The sequence below is a fragment of the Calliphora vicina genome, chromosome 4 (assembly GCF_958450345.1).
Source record: "Calliphora vicina chromosome 4, idCalVici1.1, whole genome shotgun sequence".
In the NCBI taxonomy this organism is placed as follows: domain Eukaryota; kingdom Metazoa; phylum Arthropoda; class Insecta; order Diptera; family Calliphoridae; genus Calliphora; species Calliphora vicina.
The window spans coordinates 101,898,927-101,916,324 of NC_088783.1; the positions used below are offsets into that span (position 1 = coordinate 101,898,927).

At 31.6% G+C, this 17,398-nt stretch overlaps 3 protein-coding genes across 9 annotated transcripts in view; 2 read left to right on the forward strand and 1 right to left on the reverse strand.

Annotated features, from left to right (window-relative positions):
* The first annotated feature begins 413 nt into the window (after positions 1 to 413).
* Positions 414 to 4,640, forward strand: LOC135956270 (testis-expressed protein 10). The gene is made up of 2 exons (XM_065506702.1): positions 414 to 1,709; positions 3,583 to 4,640. Exons 1-2 carry the CDS (start codon positions 506 to 508, stop codon positions 4,347 to 4,349), a joined length of 1,971 nt encoding a protein of 656 aa, XP_065362774.1. The 5' UTR covers positions 414 to 505; the 3' UTR covers positions 4,350 to 4,640.
* LOC135956271 (WD repeat-containing protein 46) lies at positions 4,349 to 6,524 on the reverse strand. Its single transcript, XM_065506703.1, has 2 exons — positions 4,768 to 6,524; positions 4,349 to 4,598 (listed from the first exon to the last, which is right to left on the reverse strand). Exons 1-2 carry the CDS (start codon positions 6,412 to 6,414, stop codon positions 4,449 to 4,451), a joined length of 1,797 nt encoding a protein of 598 aa, XP_065362775.1. The 5' UTR covers positions 6,415 to 6,524; the 3' UTR covers positions 4,349 to 4,448.
* Positions 6,525 to 10,636: 4,112 nt separating this feature from the next.
* The window catches only part of CkIIbeta (casein kinase II subunit beta), a 28,774-nt gene continuing 22,012 nt past the window's right edge, over positions 10,637 to 17,398 (forward strand). For 2 of the 7 annotated variants that reach the window (XM_065509872.1, XM_065509867.1), the window contains exons 1-2: positions 10,966 to 11,373; positions 11,655 to 11,730. In XM_065509872.1, coding sequence (XP_065365944.1) covers positions 11,659 to 11,730 — 72 coding nt within the window. In that variant the 5' untranslated portion in view covers positions 10,966 to 11,373; positions 11,655 to 11,658. The other 5 variants (XM_065509869.1, XM_065509871.1, XM_065509868.1 and 2 more) reach the window with 5 other exon arrangements.

The following is a 17,398-nucleotide window of genomic DNA, read 5'->3' on the forward strand; positions in this document are numbered from 1 at the left end:
AAGCCCCTTCACCCGGCCGAAGGCCGGCAATACAGAAAATGTGAATATTAACAGAAAAAAAATTATGAAAATACAAACTGTTACGCGGATCTTGATTTGTTCCATTTTTTAAGAATAATCAGTTTTATAAATTTTTAAATAATTAGCAATTATAGTCAGCTGTATACTAAGGTGTATTCAAAACAACATGGTGTTCATAGCACAGCTGATTATTTTGCTCTTCACTTGTTTAGAGGCTCGTACTGTCAATTCACTAGTATTTGTTTTTGTGAATACTACACAAACGTAAAAGCAACAAAAAGAAGATGAAAACATTGACAGTTCTAGCCAACATAAACAAAAGCAAATTGCATGTGGTTTTTGTAAATGTTGTACTTTTTCTATAATCGACACCACCTTATAATGAATACGGCGTGCTGAACATATTACCACACGTGTATTTGTTTATTTTCCGTCACAGACATTTTTTGTCTTTACTTAACTAATATTTTTATAAATTATAATTATGGGTGGAACGCATAAAAAGAAATTGCGTGCCGAAAAGGCTAAAGTGAAGCTAAAAGGTGCCAAATTACCTAAAGGTCTCAATATAACTAAAACAGAATTCAAAGTGCGTAAAATTACAATTCGTGAACAACTGAAAGAAAACCAATACGCAGACGGTCAAAAACAAGTGAATCTTAAGGAAACCTTATCGAAACTTAAGCATCACAGCTCTAGTTTTCGCATCGAATCATTAAGAAACCTGAGAGATGTCATCAGCCTTAATCATCCTGGTTTATTGTCATCCTTAAATGATGTTATACAGGGTATATCGGCAATTGCACTGGATGTGGAGCGGGATGCCAGAAAGGAATCATTTAAAACACTCAGTAATTTGTTGGGTCACTTGTCAGTAGAAGCTGTATCTCCATTTTTTCACATAATTTCTTCGTATCTTCGTTGTGCTATGACGCACATACAACCGACCATACAAGAGGATGCTTTGATGATGCTGGATGTTTTGCTTCAGCATGTACCCCACTTGGTGGCTGTTCATAGTGCAAAAATCTTTCAAAATTTCTTGGAAATGATATCAAGAGTTAGAGCAGAAGGTGACAAGGCCGGACGTATGTTAACTGTGAATATGGGCCAAAGACAGACTACAATTAAATGGCGATCAAAGGTTCTGTTGCGTTTGCAACAAATGCTACAAACTTTAGCGGAACACAAACGCAACAATCGTGAAGATGCCTCGAAGTCTAACAATAACAATAATGTATTCAAAACTTTTAGCACAAAAACTGAACAGCACTTTGGTATCAAGCGATGTTTTGCGTCGAATCAAATTTGTGATTTATCATTAATTTTCAACCGTTCTCTAGGCAGTTCTACACTATCGGGTGAAATTAGTATCAGTGATGAATCGGCACAGTTACATTCGTATGTAGAACACTTAATGCCTTTGCTCTTAGAGTCATGGTTGGAAGTGAGACCCCAACAAATGTCTTGTACAGGCACTATCGAAACATTGCTTACACTTGATGCTGCGATAACTTTGAAAATTATATTGGAAATAATTGAGAATTTGTGGTCGCTGATAGAAATATATGAACAACAAGTGAATAATCACGATTTGAGTCTATGGTTCAAAGATCAATATGCAGATGTTTTTGCAGCCAACTTTTTACAGGATTCCTATCCGTATCAACAACTGACATTCGAAGAGAGTAAGTTAACTGAATTACATATATATGAATTTTGCTATATTATGAAAAAAAAATTAATTCCACACAAATTTTACGGGAGTGACATAAAAAGATCCAATAATAATATGTACATAGCACATTTTCTATTACATATTTATTTTGTTTCATTTTAGCTCTATTATTTGATTTAAGTCTCTATTTATAGTGGACTTCAGGACATTTTTTCTTTATTTTTATTTGATTTAAAGTCTCTATTGTCGCTAAAGTTACTTTCAAAAGGCAATGGAGCAACGTTTTTGATATCACTTGATCGTGATGATAATAAAATTAAAAATGATGAAAAATATTTCCTTAAACAATTTATAATTTACTTTTTTTGGATAATGAATAAACCAATAATTAAAATAAGTTTTACGCTATTATGTATTTAATAACGCAATTCCATTTGACAGAGATAATAATTTTGCAATTTTGACAAAAAAAAAATAAATGGACTTATCGTGTGAATATCTGCCAAAAAATGGATTTAGCACTTTTGCATACCACAGTATAAAACAAGTAAGAGAGCTATATTCGGCTGTGCCGAATCTTATATACCCTTCACCAAATTATACTTCAAAATAAAAATTTTTAGGTAAACAAATTTTTTTTCCAAAGTTGTTTTTTTAATTTTTTCCAATTGTTTTTTTAAAGAAAATTTTTTTTTTCAATTTTTTTTTTAATAGTAAGCGAAAAAAAAATTGGTGAAAAAAATTTGGGTTAAAAAATATTTCCGATTTGACCCATTGTAGGTCCAACTTACTTACTATGGTCCTCAAATGGCTGAGATGTAAGAAAAAACACGACTACCTCGATTTTTGTCCTATTTTTCATATACATATATCTGGATTACTAAGTCATTAAGCCAAGTACTCTACACTGTGAATACCACTAATGTAGAGTACTTGGCCTGGTAATGTAGTAAAACAGCACAATATCAAAAAATAAAAACAAAATACATTAGAAATTGAAATGTTTGTCAATTAATAGCTTTTCTGCTTTTTTACTAGGCCAATTACTCTACATTGTGAATACCGCTAATATTTATTAAAAAAATCATTCCACTTATGAATTTCTTCTTTCTGTGTAATAAAAAGTAAATTAAATACTGGGTTACTCCCTAATTCGAAATTTTTTCGAATTACACACATTTTAGAACATTTTCGTTTTCGGATATGGTCCTGAACTTATAACTTGCATTTTTAAAAACTAAAATTTAATTAACTTTAGAACCATTTAGCGGACAAACAATTAAATATGTTTTTGTTTCAGATTTTCGTAGTTTCATTGACAATCTTAATCTTTTGTTTTTGCTTTAAACTACCGGATACATTTTTCTAAATCAGCCCAATTATGAATAAAAATTCCCCGGGAGTTTTTTCCCTTTTCTCATTTTTCCTATTCAAATTCAATGGGAAAAACTCCCGCGGAATTTTTTATTCATAATTGGGCTGAATGTTTCTACTCTACATGGAACTTTACATATTCAGGCATGTGATGAAAAGCGATCGTTTTCAAAACTGAATTTCAAAAACGATTTATGTGTGATGAATTTCAATTGATTTCATATTCAATTTTTGTTTCATTCCGTATCATTTTTATAACAAACCACAATAAAATAAGCAACTCTCCATTTGTTTACCTTAATTAATGTGTAAATTTAATTTCGATAAATTCCCTTTAAAGAAATTCGAATTTGAAACTAATCAGGCATGTGATGAAAAACGATCGTTTTCAAAAAATAAATCAATCTAAAAAACGATTTAGCTGTATTACTTGTTTTTTTTTTTTAATTTAATAATAATTTAATTGATTGTGATAAATCAAACTAATTGATGTCCTCTTTTCTTTTCAGATGATGGTAACGCAAAAAGAAAAAATAAACGAGCATGTACCGAATTGTCGCCATATTGTTATCAACAAAACATAACAATAGGATATTTAATGTGCCGTTTTTATTCAAATACCTTGGATAAACAATCTTCTAGATTTAATGCTGTCTTTAAATATCTTACAAAAATAGTCAATTCCACATCATCAAAAAATTCGTATGACTTCCTACGACCTTTAGTTTTAGCTTTACGTGCGCTGCTATTAGAAAATGGATCAGCATTATTAGACCTTCATGAGGATGCCACAAAAATTCTTCTGAGAAGCTGTATTAAAGCGTTTTTAAGCAACAAGTTTAGCGAAGTTGGAATATCCTCGAAAATCCTGATATTACTATGTGAAATAGTGCAAGATTCTAAGCTCTACAATGCGTATGGCAGTGAAGAGTTTTGTGAATTTTTGGAATATTTACCAAAACTTTTATTAAAGCCCACAATAAGTGAAGCATGTCTTGTGGCAATGGGTAAATTGGGAAAACAACAAAATACGATATTTTTGAATGCTTTAAGAAGTATTCTGTCTAAAGTTGTGGATCATCTACATACAATTCAAGTGGTGGGAGCCGTCAATGTATTTGAGGGCAAGAAACATATTATGAATTTGTTTTATTGGCTAAATCCTCAAGCGAGCATTAAAAAGGACGACTTGCAGAAGCTCTTAAATGATGTTGAATCTAATGTTGCGGACAAAAGAATAGCTGGTTACTGTCAATACATATTAACATCAGCATAAACAGTTTTACAATTTTCTTTATTGTAGGTATATTTTTTTTTAATAATAAAAATTACTATTACATACTGTATAACTAAAATGACAACATGGATTATAAACCTATGTTTTCTTTTTAAGAGCTTTTGGCTTAAAACGATCCAATACACTGGGTTTTGCTTCATTTTCCAAAGGTATAAAGTCATCACCATCTTCAGTTGAATGAGATTTTATGATATTTTGCTTTGTTTCACGTACATTTTGTATGAATTCCTGCAAAAATACAAATAGAAAGTAATGTTAAATAAAATAGTATACATATTTGTTTTTGTTTTTAATTAAAACCGCGATTGGAAAACCAACCAGTAATCGAAAATAGGACTTTATAAGAAATTAATTGTTTGGATACTTTATAAAATAAATATATATGTACATTACATACCTTTCTCTTTTGATCCTTCACAATTTGTTTATTACGGGATGCCTTCGCACTTCCGCCTTTGCCCTTCATTTTGTGTCTAGAATTGAACTCAATTTGTGGTGGTTTAACAAAGAATACAGAACGTTTAGCATCGATTTTCTCCTGCAGTGTTGGAGCATCAACGGTAGCAATCTCATTTGGATCTAATGTTATAAGTTCTGCTGGTATTTTCTCTAGCAGAGCGTGCACTTCGTGTTCACGACGTTGTGATCGAGTCTGCAATGGATTATCTTCTAGAGCATCATAATTAGGCTCACCAGATCCAGGCACCAACAAGGATTGGAAACCTTTGGCTGTGGAAACACCCAAAATATCTTCATATGGACAAAAGCGCATGCCATGTACAAAAGAACCACAATTCTTTCGCAGATAAGGCCGACTTGTTTTTTCGCCCATAAACAAATTATTGTATATTTCAGTATAGTTGCCTTGGCAAATTGCTAAAGCTCCTTTTTGTGAAACATCTACATGATTAGCTGGTAATCGTAAATGATATTCTGCTAACGGTCCACTTAAAGCCCTTACATCCCACACTTTTACTTTACGATCTAAACCAGCCGTCACTAAATGTTGACCCTTATGATCAACAGTCAGTGCAGACATTGGTGTTGAATGACACAATAATTTAGCCAGAGGTTCTCGAACTTTGGGAGACCACATTGATACAACACCCTTACCACCGCCAATGCAAAGTACACCATTTCCTGGATTTTGCCGCATTATACGTATATCTCCCAATTTTGTGTTGTAGTTCCCCACTAGTTCTCCTATTGATACGTCCAACCAGGAGACATAGCCATCTTTATTGCCTGTGGCCAGTAGGAAATGATACGGTAAGAATTCCATGCGATTAACACGAAACAATCTTTTGACGCAATGCAATTCAGTGCCTTGATTATCATATATATAAACATGATCCTTTTGGGCACAAGCGAACATTGTATGAACATGAAGAAAACTAACTTCAGCCACCTCCTCCATAACATTCATCTCACAGTGCAACTTTTTAGTGATCCAATCAAATGCTGCTATATGACCTTTGCGACCACCCAATAACAAGTGTCTACCATTTTTAGAATACCGCATATTGTAAGGGCCAAAATCTAAATTCAATTTGAATAATTTCGCAGCCGATTGTATGTCGACATTTGCGGCAATTTCCTCTTGCCTGTAATCTGCAGTCACTTCGCCTTCATCTGCTTCTATAAAGCCCTGTTGTTCAGTTAATAGTAGCTCAGTTCTGGCTGCTTGTTCTGTGGCATATTCCAAATAAACTTCTTTGCGTTTTTGTTTTTCTTTGAAGAATTTCGTCTTGACGCCCCCCTCTTCGACTTGTTCACCACGCTCATATTTGCTTAATAATTCTTTTGATATTTTTGGTTTCTTGTCTTCAAGTTGGTGGGCATCCTTGTTGTATTTGCTTCTGCGTTTCAGATGAGCTGGAAGTGGTACCTGTGTTTTTTCATCTACTTTGATAAACTCGCCTTGGAACTCTTGCTGGTTTTTAGGTTTATGCTTGATTTTTTCAACATCTTCTTCTGATACTGGATCAACAAAATACCGTTTATTTTTTGCCTTTGTTTTTTCTTCTTTATTTTCTTCAGACATTTTTGTTAATATATTAATAAGTATTAAATGTATAAAACTTCTCACAATATTTATAAAAACACAACGTGCTCGTTTCGAATATTTACATGTGTGTACAAGTAGCGTTTTAAAAACACTTTCAAGGCGAATTTATTCAAGGTGGTGCCGATAACACAGCTGATTATATTGTTCATTTGTTTAGAACAGGGCAAGGCGTATTAACAAGGTGAGTGCGTCCCGGCAACAAATACAACAATGCAAAAATAACAGGCAATTTGTTTTTGTTAAAATGTACGGTAAATGTCAAAATCAAGGCGAATTAAAATATTACTATGTTATTTACAATAACAAATGTAAACATAAACAAAGTTTGACATAAAACCACAGCGAATTAAGAAACAGCTGATTTTATGCACTCACCTTGTTAATACGCCTTGGAACAGGGCACACTTAGAAAGGTGACTGCATCTCTACAATAATACAAAAACAACAGGTACTTTGTTTTTGTTAAAAAGTAGGTTCACTGTCAAAGTTGCCTGTTGTTGTTTTTGCTTTTGGGCAAGGTGCATTTAATAAGGTGCCATCGGCAGCACAGCTGATTATAGAAATAGCACGCACAAATGTCAAACTTCATATATAAAAAATATTCGCCCGTACGCCTGTATGTCAAACTCTATATATAAAAAATAAGTGAATTCGCCTGTATTTATTTCAATTCGCCACTGCTGTCACCTTGTTAAATACGCCTTGCTTTTGGGTTTGTTGTATTTTTCGCCACAACAACCACAAGTGAATTGACAGTTCAAACCAAGGCGTATTTAACAAGGTGACAGCCAAGGCGTATTTAACAAGGTGACAGCAGTGGCGAATTGAAATAAATACAGGCGAATTCACTTATTTTTTATATATAGAGTTTGACATACGGAAGTACGGGCGAATATTTTTTATATATGTAGTTTGACATTTGTGCGAGCTATTTCTATAATCAGCTGTGCTGCCGATGGCACCTTATTAAATGCACCTTGGTGACAGCAGTAGCGAATTGAAATAAATACAGGCGAATTCACTTATTTTTTATATATAGCAAGGTGCATTTAATAAGGTGCCATCGGCAGCACAGCTGATTATAGAAATAGCACGCACAAATGTCAAACTACATATATAAAAAATATTCGCCCGTACGCCCGTATGTCAAACTGTATATATAAATAATAAGTGAATTCGCCTGTATTTATTTCAATTCGCCACTGCTATCACCTTGTTAAATACGCCTTGGTCAACATAGAGCTCTTAACATTTTAAGCACTGCGAAATTATGGCGGTCAAAATCTGTGTATTTAGCTATCAAGGCGTACTAACAAGGTGAGTGCATAAAATTAGATGTTTCTTAATTCGCTGTGGTTTTATGTACACTATATGTCAAACTTTGTTTATGTTTACATTTGTTATTGTAAATAACATAGTAATATTTTAATTCGCCTTGATTTTGACATTTACCGTACATTTTAACAAAAACAAATAGCCTGTTGTTCAAGGCGTATTTAACAAGGTGACAGCAGTGGCGAATTGAAATAAATACAGGCGAATTCACTTATTTTTTATATATAGAGTTTGACATACGGGCGTACGGGCGGATATTTTTTATATATGTAGTTTGACATTTGTGCGTGCTATTTCTTTAATCAGCTGTGCTGTCGATGGCACCTTATTAAATGCACCTTGCTGTTGTTTTTGCATTGCTGTAAGCATGTTGTTCAAGGTGCATTTAATAAGGTGCCATCGGCAGCACAGCTGATTATAGAAATAGCTCGCACAAATGTCAAACTACATATATAAAAAATATTCGCCCGTACGTCCGTATGTCAAACTCTATATATAAAAAATAAGTGAATTCGCCTGTATTTATTTCAATTCGCCATTGCTGTCACCTTGTTAAATACGCCTTGCATGTTGTTTTTGCCTTGTTGTATTTGTTGTCGTAGCGCTGTCACCAAGGCGTATTTAACAAGGTGACAGCAGTGGCGAATTGAAATAAATACAGGCGAATTCACTTATTTTTTATATATAGAGTTTGACATACGGGAGTACGGGCGAATATTTTTTATACATGTAGTTTGACATTTGTGCGAGCTATTTCTATAATCAGCTGTGCTGCCGATAGCACCTTATTAACACTGCAGCCACACGATCAAGTTTTTCTTGATAGTCTTTTACATATACTGTTTGTCAAAATTTATAAAAATTGAAAGCTGTGACGTAGGCAGCACGCAACTTGAAAACAATTTTAGTACAAATTGGGCAAAAACCTGTAATCAGCTGTTTTCTTGAAAGAAAAATTTAAAACCTACTTGAATGAGAAATTGAATGCAAGTTCGTTTCAATTCTTAAAAGTGTGAGTGTATTAGTAAAAAAGTGTGAGTGTATTAAAACTTGAAAGGCAAAACTTGATCGTGTAACCCCCAAGTAAATGCACCTTGGCTGTCACCTTATTAGATTCGCCTTACACACGATCAAGTCCAAAGCGTATTTAACAAGGTGACAGCAGTGGCAATTGAAATAAATATAGGGAAAATCACTAATATTATTTTATATGGAGTTTGACATAAATGCGTACCGCCGAATATATTTTATATGACATTATCGCGTGCATTTTCTATAATCAGCTGTGCTGCAGGTGACACCTTATTAAATGCAACTTTAATCGCGGCAACAAACACAAGATCAAGGTGCATTTAAAAAGGTGTCATCGGAAGTACAGCTGATTATAGAAATAGCACTCATAAATGTCAAACTACACAAACTCCATATATAAAAATAAGTGAATTCGCCAAGGTGCATTTAATAAGGTGCCATCGGCAGCACAGCTGATTATAGAAATAGCACGAACAAATGTCAAACTACATATATAAAAAATATTCGCCCGTACGTCCGTATGTCAAAATCTATATATAAAAAATAAGTGAATTCGCCTGTATTTATTTCAATTCGCCACTGCTGTCACCTTGATAAATACGCCTTGGAATTCGCCTTATTTATTTCAATTCGCCACTGCTGTCACCTTGTTAAATACGCCTTGAGCCAAACAGTTGATAATTTTTTTTTCGCTTTTTGGTTTTAACAACTGTCAAAGCTTGTTTTTATATTTAAATATCTACATATTCTAAGCTTATTAACAGCAAATTTGTTGTTCACATAAATAATTAAAGCCCTCGCTATTCAATAATCTACACTATATTAAGTTTAAATACTTATTTGTTTAATTTTTCATTTTGGTTTTTTGACATTTGTTAAGACCAATCGTTCTTTTTGTAGAACTGACACCACCATCGCCTTGCCTTGCTCTGAGGTATTTCTATAATCAGCTGTGCTCCCATGACACCTTATTAAATGCACCTTGCTCTGAGGCAAGGCGTATTTAACAAGGTGACAGCAGTGGCGAATTGAAATAAATACAGGCGAATTCACTTATTTTTTATATATAGAGTTTGACATACGGACGTACGGGCGAATATTTTTTATATATGTAGTTTGACATTTGTACGTGCTATTTCTACAATCAGCTGTGCTGCCGATGGCACCTTATTAAATGCACCTTGCTCTGAGGTTTACCGAACACAGGCTTCGCTGAAATTACTTTTTCTGTATATCAAAATTTTCTGAAGTACTGTCATATAATTTCGAAAATGAATTTTTGGTTCACAATGTTAATAAACAGTACCATATTATCACAGATATATATAATCACCCTTATCGTGGTTGGCGTAAACGTCATACGCCTACGACAGTTTCGTACTAGATTAAAGAAAAAGTTTGCATTTTATCTTTAATCTAGTACGAAACAGTCGTAGGCATAAGACGTTTACGTAAACCACGATAAGGGTGAATATATCTGTGATATTATATCATATAAGAGGTATTTGAAGCACTAATGATACTCATAATGATAAGATAATTTTCTAAAACATGAGAAATTGAATTTAAATTCCTATAACTCCTAAAGTCTCTCTTAATTTAGGCAAACATTTTAACGTTTTTGTGCTTAAAATTATGAGAGCTATCAACACCCAAAAAAATTATTAAAATGCAAGCTGTTTCGACGATCTTGATTTATGTCATATTTTATGTGTATATAATTATATATTCTTGTGACACCCAGTGCTAAAAGTACTTTTTAAAAATAATACAAAGATACATAAATAGTCAACTCTGGCGAGTACAGCACTGCATTTTTTCATTTTCTGCTGCGTTTTCTCTTTCTCGATATTTTTCAGTTTTTTTCATTCCTTAAACGTGGTTTGATAAAGGTGAGTTTTTTTTACCGTGATTGGCAAGAAAAGTTAACAAATTTAGAGTAATATCAAAAACGAAATAAACTAATTTATGTGAAAGTTTTAGTCTACAGTAAAATACCAGTGATAAAGTAAGAAAAAAAGTGTATAAAACAATAAAAAACAGGAATTTTCAAAGTTTTTCAAACAGACGAGCGGTGTATAAGACAAAAAAGAAAATAAAAAGAATTACAAATTCTGTTATACGGCATCGATAAATTGTCATGTTAAAAAAAGAAAGAGATGTATACATAATAGCAAAAAGATAAAACGAAAACAATACGAGTAAAAAGCACAAACATATGTATGAAATATCGGAATGTTGAACACAAAACGCAAATAATGATAAATGATGTGTTTAAATGGAAATGAACATAATTTTTTCTTCCTTTTGACAAACATGTCGTCGGTGGAATAATATAACAAAAGACACATACGAAGAAAATATAAAAAAATTTCCCTTTTGGAAATCAAAAGAAAAGTAATGAAAAAAAGTGTGCATGACAATTTCTTACCAAAAATTTGTGAAATAAAAAAATAGTAAAATAATAAGAAAAAGTGATACAGAAAAAACTATAATTGGACAAATATTTTATTTTTATTTTTCTTTAGTTAAATTTAAATTAAACATTTTAAAAATATTTCCACTAATGTGAGTTGCAGTGTGAATAAAGAAAAAAATAGTGATACAATGAAGATGATAAATTTCTTTTTGGCATTTAATTAACAAAATTTCTTTACACTTTAATTAACTGACAGGCTAGTTGATTTGTTGGTTTTGCTGACAATCATTAGCCCACCAAATACTACATTTTATTTTTTTTGCTGTCCAATTTTTTTTATTCACTTACATATACATATAGACTTTATGTTTTTGGTTTGGTTCATCCAGTGAATGTCTTGCTTTACTAATTTTCTTTCCGGTTTTTACAGAAAAATGAGCAGCTCTGAGGAAGTATCTTGGGTAACTTGGTTTTGCGGTCTACGCGGCAATGAATTCTTTTGTGAGGTATGTACCATATATTATTCTGTTTAAGATTAAGATTATTTCTTGTAAAAAATTATTCTTTTTCATTTCTTTTAATTATTTGTTATCTAATCATTCATCGATGTATGGTTTACATTGTTTATACAAGTAAATTTTGGCCTGTTAAAACCACCCGCCTGCATTAGTTGAGGAAATATTAAGTTTGTGCGAAAAATAATGTGCATTTATACCAACTATGGTGCCCCCATAAGCAGCCACTCTTTATATTCATTAACTATAGCATGATGATAATTAATGTTGTTTCATTGTCTTATTTTTGAGTCATTGACACACCTTATCGTCACTAATTTGTATTTAATAATTTAGTTACTTATTGATTTGTATATTTCTTAAAAACGTAAAGAATACACACAATCTAAATGTTAAATTCAAAGATATTCAAACATACATTAACGTACATTCACGTGAGTTTTGTGTGTTAAAGTTTATCATTTTTTTAAATTCCTATGTGAACTGATCAGAATAGCATCTCGACATCTAGATACTACCCAGTAGATACTATGGTATATATACGGTAATCTCAATCAGTATTAAAATGGGATAATTGTATTTTGTTGATATTAGATTTGATTGACATGTTGCCTTAAAATGTTAAAAAACGATTTATAACTTTATATTTTTGAGTTTGATAGCAAGAAAATACCATTTTTTATTTCGTTACATATACTTCTTGGTTTATTATCGGATATTGGCATAATCGGAGAAGAGTTTGTCTGATATAAATGTGATCTAAACATAACAAGATGTACCAACAAACATTGTTTTTCGCCTCTATAGGTATAAACTTCACATGAATATTTCTCTAAAAAATAGTAAAAACAAAAATGTTCATAATAAAACGTTAAATTTTTACATAAAAACTAAAATAACTCAATTTCTTGCGCTCAGCACATAATCGGACAAAGTATAATAGGTATTTTAACGTGTGCGATCAATATGTATTGAAATCAATAAAAATAAATAAAAAATAAATAAAATAAATATTCAGTAATTACTTTTGAATCGATTTCAACAAGTTTTGGCATACTTTCTGCTCTATGGAGTTCCATGCTTCAGCCGCTTTTAGCTGAACTAACTAACGTGTTAATTTTATTTGATACACTCTCCTAGCTAATTCCTCACAAAGATGCTCAAGTACACTAAGTTCTGGCCTCACTGCAGGTGTTTCTATAAGTTTGGGGCAGTGGATTAACCAAAGCTTTGCAACATCTGATGTGTGTATGGAATGGTAATTTTGATAAAATGCGAAGTTGTTTACCAACTTTTTACTTTGCACTTTGCTTTAAATTTTGAAAATGTTGAGATCGACAAATATGTCAATTTTGAGTCTTCAATAAAATTGCCTACTCCGGAAAAGGACATATTGAAGGCAAAATGGACCACAACCATTTGTTTTTATTTTTTTCTGTTCTACGTCGTTTACACCAACCGCGTGGTTTTAAATTGGATGAACCCTGGTGGAGACCATAAAACTCATCGATACTGGTGGTGTACCATTTATAACTCAAATCGTATATTGGTGGAGCACCATTTATAACTCGAAGTATGAACTGATATTAATAACAAAGTTTAAGCGTTCCAGCTTCCTATGTGAAGATATAGCTCGATTAGGGAATTACTTGAATCGACGTGGGATATCCTGACAATTTGTGAGTTAACTATTATACTCCGTCAATAAACTTCAAATTCCAAAATAAAAAAACTGCGAAAAACTATTTATTTGGTCAATTCACAAGGTCACATGTCATATTGTCAGAATGTCCTACGCCGAGTCGTGAAATATTCGGACATTATGACAAATATGACATGATAAAAGACCTTGTGAATTGACCAATTGTGTTTTAGATCGAACTAAAATTAGGGTTAATCTATCATTAAAAGGTAGTGGTGACACTAGGCCTATAGTGACAGAGCGCATAATGTCAGAAAACTTTATAAAAAAAAATAACATTTCAACCGGAACTCTATCAAGGGAATTTAAATAAGAATGTGATGTAGTCAATTCCCATGAAACAGTTAGGCCATAATAAAAAACGAATATTCAACAAGAGTAACATATAAAAAATTAATCCATTCTGCATGACGTTATATTACGGGACGCGACGAAAATTAAAAAAAATACTTAGGTTTTACTGAAACATATTTTAATTCTTTCATTCACTTTATTTATTGAAATTCATAGTAATATAAATATAAATTATAATAAATATGGGCAATTCCACGAGAATGACTACCACGACTGAAAACCCAAAAACCCTCGAAACTTTTCTTAAAGATTTGAATAAGATCACTAAAATATTACTATGTGTAAGTATTTAGCTTATTACAACATTTTATTGGCAAAAAATAATGTTTATTTTTTTAATTTAATTGGTGTGTTTTAGGCTAAAATTTTGGTTAAAACTAAGATCCCAATTAGCATATCGCACTCGTTCAACAATACTGTATTAACTCAAAATTTTAAAATTTTCATTAGAGGGCAAAAACTGTTTGTGATTACATTTTAAGAGAATTTGAAAATCCGAATACATCATAGTAAGCAAATTCCATTTGAAAATATATTTACATTGTTTTTCTTTAAAATTTTTGCAATTATTGCAAAATAAATCTATTTTTTGAGTTACTACACTACCATTTTTCTGGAACTTCTCGATATTATATTGTATTATTTTATCAACAAAACAGTATCAACTCAAAATACAACCAAATTTAAATAAAACAATTTGATTATTTTTAACTTGAATAAAGGCTCAATTCAAAATAATACATTTTTTTACGAAAGTATACGATGTATTTCAATTTAAATTTTTGTATTAACTCAAAATAATACCTTTTTGTTGATAAAAGGTAATCACTAATTATCACGAAAATGGTCTCAAATGTGGTTTTCAAGATGAAGGAGTAATCGAAAAACGTTGAAATTTTTACAGTAGATAGAAATTGATGTTGTTAGTTGATTTCTTGCAAAAAGTGAATTTTTAAAAATTTTGAGTTAATACAGTATTGTTGAACGAGTGCGATATAGTATGAAATGAATTTGACTTTGATTGTTTATTTGCTAATATTTTATTTATTATAAAATCATCCAAAGATTGTTTTTATTTAAATATGACGGATTATAAAGGAAAAATATTTCGTTTAGTGTAAGAAATTAAGAGAAAACATAACGCCTCTCACGATTGACTTCCGTTTTATGTCACGTACGATATACCCTTTTTTTGCAAAATCTATTCCACTCTATAGGCGTACAAATGTCACGTACGATGATATGGAATTGCCCATATACAAAATAACTTATATTACATAGTTAAAATACCTGAACTATATAAAAATAACTGGCTTGTCGAATTACTTCCACAAGTACTATCCATATAAATATTATAAAATCAAGTGTTGGTTTGTTTGTGATGCAATCTCGCATATACATATATAATTATAGGCTACAGCATTCATAGATTTTTTTCACCCGTAGCAGAATACTTTTTGAGCAGTCATAAATATTTTGATTATGCAAAAATTCGGATAAAATGTTGTTCTATCTATGTACTTTGAAATTATACTGTAAAGTATAATTGATAATAATTAATATCATGATGAAATTGGACATAAACAGTTTTTATATGAACGTAACTAAATCATTCTACCAATTTGTGTCAGGATCGGTCCATAATTGACCCTACCCCCTTATATTCCCCAGTTTAGTTGCATATACACATCTGCTCAAAATAATAGATACACCAAAATTTATTTTTTAAAAACGAAAAAAAATAATGGTATATTGTAAAATTATAAAAAAAATTCAGTCGATTTTTATTTATAGTTAAAAGGAGAGTAAAAAACAAAAACAAAATATTTCATAATTAATAATAAATATTATAAAGTAAATTAAATTTCTTAAATTTCGAAAAATTTGGTGCTCATAATAATAGATACATTTTTAAAAATTCTTATTAAACAAAAGCTAATAAATTTTATCTTAAAAAAATTAGTTTATTATTAAAGTAAAGCTAGTATCCAGTATATCCACCTTTGTTTTGTAAAACTTTCTCCACTCTTCTGGGCATACTGGATATCAAGTTCTGACACTTCTCCAATGGAATCTCGTACCATATTTTTTGCGTTTTCTCCCATAAATCGTCTTTATTTTTGAAAACTTCCTTCGAAAGCCTTATCTTTAATTCACTCCACAAGTTTTCTATTGGGTTTAAATAAGGGGATTGGCTGGGCCAGCTTAAAACAGGTACGTTATTCTCCAAGAACCAGTTTTTAACTAATCTTGAACTATGTTTTGGGTCGTTGTCCTGCTGGAATGTCCATATTAATGGCATATTTTCCGATGCATATGGAAGCATTACGTTTTCCAATATGTCTCTATACCCACTAGCATTAATGGTATCTTCTATTCGGAATATCCGACCAACACCATTCCATCAAAAGCAACCCCAAACCATTATGTTTCCCCCGCCATGTTTTACCGTCTTTTTTGTAAATTTAACGTGGAATTCTTTTCCTTTTGGTCGGCAACATTTCTTTGGCAGTCGTTTCCAAACAAATTTATTTTTGTTTCGTCGCTCCATAAAATATTTCTCCATTTTTTTCGCCTTCACACCCGGATTATTGTAAGTGCTCTTTAGCAAATTCTAATCTTGTCTTGATATTTTTTTGGCGCATTAGTGGCACTTTTCTGGCAATTCTTCCCGGCAATTTAGCTTGTAAAAGACGACGACGAACTGTTTGTGGACTGATTTCGTTACATAGCTCCGCAGAAATAGCTTTCGATGATATGAAAGGGTCTTTTTTAACCATAAGGACGATCCGCCTATCTGTTTCTGGACTGGTTTTCTTTGGTCTACCGCGAGTTTCTCTTTTTTGTTTTTTAGATAAAGCATTTTGGACAAAATGTAAAGATCTTCCTATGCTCTTTGCTATTTCCCGTAATGATTTTCCTTGATTTCTCATCGTTTGAACAATTTTTTTCTCATCTTCGGTACAATGATGATTTCGTCCCATTTTCTTCAAAAGAGTCCTATTTTTTATAAAATTGTTGCTAAAATTTAAATTATACTTACTGTTTCACGTAAATAGGAACAAAAAATTGCACAAAAAAAAAAATTGTATATAAACAAATTACAAATTACTGATGTGTATCTATTTTTATGAGCAAATAATTTTTTGTAATTCAAATAAATTCGTTTTTAAAAATCAACATGAAAGCAAATAGTTGCCAGATTTTTGACTGACATGACATTGCCAGATAGAAATTTTAATAATATGATGTATTCTTAACGCTTGCGAGGAAATTTTCAATGTTACCGCCATTTAATTTTTTTCCAATTAGGTGTATCTATTATTTTGAGCAGATGTGTATTTCTTATACATATATCAGCTGCCATTAATGTGTCTCCAAATTATTTACTTCAATTCCCATCAAAATAATCACAATATCAAACATATTTTCTTGCCAACATTTTCCTCTTTTGTTAACATAATATGATAACAAGTAAAAATTAGAACATGATCATGACACAGGTTTTCTATGGGATTGAGATCTGTCAATTGGGTAGCCCACTCGTTTACAACCTTAGAGGTGTGTTAGGCACATATACAAAATATGCAAATGCAAAATTTT